Source organism: Neophocaena asiaeorientalis, unplaced genomic scaffold (genome assembly GCF_003031525.2).
Source record: "Neophocaena asiaeorientalis asiaeorientalis breed wild unplaced genomic scaffold, Neophocaena_asiaeorientalis_V1.1 scaffold581, whole genome shotgun sequence".
NCBI lineage: Eukaryota > Metazoa > Chordata > Mammalia > Artiodactyla > Phocoenidae > Neophocaena > Neophocaena asiaeorientalis.
In genome coordinates, this window is record NW_020172732.1 from 2,045,400 (window position 1) to 2,051,399 (window position 6,000).

Here is a 6,000-nt window from a genome sequence, read left to right on the forward strand (position 1 = left end):
ATGCAGGGGACATGGGTTCGAGCCCTGGTATGGGAAGATCCCACATGCTGCAGAGCAACTAAGCCCGCATGCCACAACCACTGAAGCCCGTGCACCTAGAGCCTATGCTCCACAACAAGAGAAGCCACTGCAATGAGAAGCCTGTGCAGTGCAACGAAGAGTAGCCCCTGCTCACCGCAACTAGAGGAAAGCCCACGCACAGCAACGAAGACCCAACGCAGCCAAAAATTAAATAAATAAATTTATAAAAAGAAAAAAAAAAGGGTGGATAACGGTATCTTTCAAGAATTAAGTAGTCCAATTCATCCTACTTAATACACAGGTCATAGTGTAGGTTTCTACTGCTGCCACTAGATAGCTCTTAGATAAGTTTTTAATTTCATTATTAAAGTTGGAATTTTAATTTGTTATAAACTTTTAAGATCTCTGAAAGTATTTAGTTTTGATACTACAGCTTTATTCTTCATTGCCTTTATCACAATCATTTATTAATTGATCCAATTGCCTCCTAGTTCTTTATTTTCCTAAAAAAATAAAGGCCTTTCACAGAAGAAATAAGACAGATTCTTTCTCTTTCCAGAAAGCTGTACTATACACTATATACAAGTTTGCTTTTACCTATGCAGAAGTTATCACCTGTTAATTGGGTGTAACCGTGACCTGACATAAGCCTCAAGTTGTTTGGCGTTTGCTTTTGGAACACATTAGGCAGCTACAGATTTTTTTTTTTTTTTTTTTTTTCCACGTGTCCCCTGCATCGGCAGGCGGACTCTCAACCACTGCGCCACCAGGGAAGCCCAAGCAGCTACAGATTTACACACCTGTTTCCATCTTGCTAGGATGCCTGTTAAGGGGGCATGTTATTCCCATACACACATCTGTTGACCTGATGATGGATGAACAGGGAACGGAAAGGCAGATCAGAAACGTTCTGGATGACAGTGCTGCCCCAGTCTGATAATTCCCAAGGTGGATAAACCACCTACAAACCCTCCTTTCCCTAGGATAACACCATAAGTAGCTATGATAGTGATTCTTTGGGAGGATTGTTATACTTTGCATTTAAAAGAGCCAGCTATGGAGATAATGACAGTGGAATGGCTGCCAAGTGAGCCCCCACTAAGCTAAAGATTCCCCCCATAGGAGTTTTGATCTAGGAACTACAGCTATATGTTTTCCTTTTTTTATTTTAAACACTGAACATACATTCTTTAAAATGTTTATCTCTGATTCAGGTTTCTGGACCTCAGATGTCCGCAGGCTGGACACAGGGTGTGGATTATTACGTGACCTTTTTGGTGTCCTAAGCATCTTTTAACAGTTCTCTTGCTCAACTAAGAAATTATTGTGGCCCATCCAGATCTTTTCTTCCCCTCCAGAAGCAGGAAGCATCACAGACACTTAGGGTGTGTAGGATTTGCCAGGCTTAATCCGTCTGATTAACTGGCCGGCAGGGCCTTCCATTTTCTTTCAGGTGTTTGGTTGGAAACTTCAGAATCAAAGCCAACTTTAGATCTTAGTCCCTTCAGCAGCCGAATTTTACCATAAGCCAACAAGAGATTGGCCTAAAGACTTCGACAGCCCTGAAAATTGAGGGAGCAGTTTTTTGGAGCCTGTGAAATCTGAAAACATGAGTTTGATCATCATTCGTTTCATTTTATTATACTACCGCCATGATTGAGTAAATACGGTGTGCCGTACACTTAATCCTTGGAACAGGGCGAAAGATAGATAATAGAGCCTATATAACAGTGTAGGGAAGGCGAAGTGACCAAACTAGGACACAGCAAGTGGGTAAGGCCACGTTTCCAAGCTAGATGGAGGTCTGTCCGTGAGCCATTTATTTCTTCCTTCCCTTGTTTAGTCTACAGATGCCACATTAATAATGTAGGAGAGGAGATTCAGGTCAGTGTAATTATCAGGTAAGCACGGCAATACCTGAAATAGTGTACACATCCTAGAAAGCTGAAAAATCGACCTTTTTTGCATTAGTGAAAATGAAAACTTGAAGAGCTTAATGTGCTCTTTAAAGAACTAATTACACAGGTATCTGAGGTTAACTGAAACCCTTAAATCTCAGCATGTAAAATTTATTAAAATCGAGTTAGATTTATCCATTAGCACTACGTGTTTAATCCTGACTTCGGTGCAGTTAACACACTTTCTTAAAAGAAAAGAAAATTTTGAATAAAGCTGCAAATTATTTAATCTTGATATTTTCCCCCCAGTATAGTCCTGGTTTTGAATATTCTTTATTACATTTTTTACAGGAATTCCATCCTTTTCACGGCTTTGAAATTCTAGATAATTCACCCACCACCTCAGGACCTCCATGCTGTAGGACACAGGTCTCTGGAGTGTTAGTGCCTCTTAGCTGGGCTTCTGCAGGAGGCCATCAGCGGCCAGGTGCCCACGGGCCTTGGTTAATTTCCCCAGTAGTTCCACATCATTTAGAGGACTCTTTTGGCACTAACTTTTCCAGGAGTTCTCACAATTACTCCAACAGATGGAGAAAGCTTCCTGTGAATCATTTTCTAGGTCTTTTACTTCCTTACTCATCCAAAGTATTTCTAGTAATATCATGGCGTTTTTGATACTCAGCTTTGGAAGGAAGAAAAGCCCAAGTTTCACTTGCTTTGTGCCATTCCGAAGAACCATGCATGACTGAAATATGTAATGAAAGTAGTCATTTAGAAACCTATTTAGATGGATCAAAGGTAAAGTTGAAGCTATTGAATATATTACAAAATTTTAGAAATGCTCCACTTCTGTGTATTTTTATATTTATATATATATGTATATAGAACAGCTTTATCGAGATATGTTCACATACCATAAAATTCACCCATTTAGAGGATAAAACTAATACCAGATTCAGTTCTGCCTTTGTATGCTACATATTCATGAATGTGACATGATATGACATTCAAATTCCATTCAGTACTGAATATTGAAATAAGGTCCTACTGGTATTAAAAGAAATGTGAACGTCAGGACATTTCTACTAGTATGTTATGTAAACAATGCATAATTATGATTACTATTCAACCATTATTCAAATAACATATCCTACATTTTTCTTAGTTTTCTTAATTTAAACATATTACCTAGAAATAACTTTAATTGGTAGTTTTAAAAGTTTTTCTTTTAATAGGCACACCATAATATTAATATTATTTGAATATTAATTGCATCATCCTAGATTAAACTGGAATGTTTCTTGTTTGCAGGGAGCAGCTGCAGATGACGGCCGATTGAAGCGAGGTGATCAGATTTTAGCTGTTAATGGTGAGACTCTGGAAGGTGTTACACATGAGGAAGCTGTGGCCATTCTAAAACACCAGAGAGGAACTGTAGTCTTAACTGTGCTGTCCTGAGCCTTGGGTCCTGATCACAAGATAGATGTGGTTGTAGAATATCCATAGGAAGACAAAGTTCTGAGGATGAAAAGCAGCCTCAACTAAAACCCACCTTCATTCTTACCATCTCAACCTCTCTGCTTGGGAGAGATGGCCTAGGTTTCACGTGAATTTCCCAAGTTGACAATCTAATGTTTCCCAGATTCTCTCACCTCTTGGTGAGGTTAATTTCTAACAGCTGAGTCTTATGCATTTTGCATTTAACATCAATGTTTATCAACTAGTAGTAAGTGGTTCTGATTATATTTGCTGAAATGGAAGTTAACAACCTCTCATTCCTTATGTCCTTCTCTCCCCGTCCTGACTCATGGAGGCTAAACAGCAACCAGATCGCATCCGATGAACAGAAACAAATGTTAAGCAACTTGTCATCTCACTCATGATTTACGTATGCTAATTGTCTCTTCAGATACACCAGAAAACATTAGCAGTGTAATTAACTTAGCAGTGATGCCCATGATGAAATACCAGATTCTCCTGTGGGAAATTACTGTGCTCTTTTCTGTACGACTTATCATCAAATAAGCCGCAAATTCATTTCTCTGGGTAGATCTTCATAAGTTAGTCATTGGTGATTATGATGAGTCAATTTGCAGACTGTAATCTAAAAATTCTGAATGGCTTTCTAATTGTTTTCTTAGCTACATAAGTGCATACTACTGAGAAAATGCACCTTCTTCTCAGCAAGAACAATTAGCATCCATGTTCTGAATTCTAACAATGCTAAGTTATGCTCAAGTCTGGGAAGTTCATCTGGAGTTAACAGCATTTCAGTAGGCAGGCATCATTCCCACACCTCAGGCTTCAGACGAGGAGGTGGAAGCCCCAGAACCACACTGCAGAGGTCAGCAAGTTTTTACTAAAGACAGCCAAGGTCTGGATGGCCTTGGCATTGTGCAAAGTGGAGTGACAAATTTGAGTATCCCTCCGCTTGGCTCCGTGCCTGTCTGTCGAGCAGCACACAGTGTAGGAACATAGATGGAGCAGCGCACTTAGCCACAGAGTGACTGAACAAGTGGACTGAGCCTAGGAATCAGTGATGGCTCCCTGGAGACTGTTTCCTGGTCTCCAGGCAGCCTCCCGTTTGCTGAAGTGTTCATGCTAAGAAAGCAACTACAGCAGAAAATACAAGAATACCTTTAAAGTTGGTTAGGGGCCTTCTTATTCAGGTATTAGCAGGAAAAGGGTGGGGGGAGATGCTTATCAATGAATGTTATAGGTTCTTCTTCTGTGAAAAAATGCACCACAAAAGATGAGTACCAGAATGGGTAATAGAAGTAGTGTGGCATTATTTAACTAAAACACAATGCTGCAAATGGTTCACAATAATTATCAAAATGTAATGGGCTCCAATTTAAAATGTTATTTAATAAGTATAGATTTTAATTGAGAACTATCTTTCAGTAGATGTAATCACAAAGTGCATTAACTCTTGTTGGAATATTTTATGGCTATTCCAAAGTGTAGAGTGCCTAAATTTCATGTTGAAAATGTCTTTCATTACTGGTATTAAGATTTCTGAATTTACACATGGCTTTTGAAATGTCTGATGTATCCCGAGATACGCAGTGTTGTTAGAAATTATTTTTCAATGCATGAGAACCTATCAGCCTCAGAACGTTCTCTGTTAATTGTATCTGCAAGAACACCTCAAGCAGCCAAGAAGAAATAAAGCCCAAATAAAACTTGAAAATGCACCTTAAAAAAAAATACATACATATGTTATATATATATATACTTTTGAAATGTGATTCTGCTTGATTTTGATGGAATGGCCATTAAATACACATTTTGAAGTAACATATCATTGTTTTGTTTCTTTACACATTATCCTTTTAGGACATGCTACAACAAGTCTCTTGATAAAGGAATTGTGGTGCTTTATGCTCCTTGCTGCAGTAAATTGATATAACTATTGCTTCTCATAACTGGTTCTGTCTCTGCTTGCATGACTAGTAAATAAGTGCCTTCCCCAAAACATTTTTTTTTTTTGCATCAGAACTTACCAAGCTAAGAGGATATGAAGATGGGAATTTGTGAAAGGAGTAGTTCTCTCATAGCCACATATATTGTTTTAGCCTCATCATTTGGGCCATTTAAGTATAGTAATGATACCATTTATTAGAGTTAGCATGAGAGGGAAGTAAACCAGGAAAGGTAAAACTGCTGAAAGTTTGTATGTATAAGATATTTCCAAAAATTCTAAATAAAAGTAGTTACCTAGGAGCAAATGGAGTTTTATTATATATGAAAAAGTTTAATTTCTGCATCTTGTTTTGTGTTTTCATCAGCTATTTTGTTCCCTAATAGAAAAAGAATCAACTTTTCCCAAAGTCTAGTATCCTATTAATATCTAGGATCCATTAATAGCTGTCTCGTATTAATTGCTGCTGTGTTGTCAGGCATTAGAAGAGACGCTTTTCAAAGGAGGCCGTATAGCAGTCCAGAAGGTGAGTCTTGGCATCACACTGCCTCAGTTTGAATCTTGATGTAGTAGCCATGTGACCTTGTCCAAGTTATTTAGTTTCTTCAATCAGAAAGGGGGGAGAGGAGAGTTCAAAGCACTATAATGAATAAAATC

General features: G+C 38.4%; 1 protein-coding gene across 6 annotated transcripts in view; it reads left to right on the forward strand.

Annotated features, from left to right (window-relative positions):
- PATJ (PATJ crumbs cell polarity complex component) overlaps positions 1-5,582 on the forward strand; it is a 336,033-nt gene extending 330,451 nt beyond the window's left edge. For all 6 annotated transcript variants that reach the window (XM_024740399.1, XM_024740403.1, XM_024740400.1 and 3 more), the window contains one exon: positions 3,231-5,582. In XM_024740399.1, the coding sequence (XP_024596167.1) occupies positions 3,231-3,377 (147 nt within the window). In that variant the 3' untranslated portion in view covers positions 3,378-5,582. The remainder of the gene's footprint in view (positions 1-3,230) is intronic.
- The last annotated feature ends 418 nt before the right edge of the window (positions 5,583-6,000 follow it).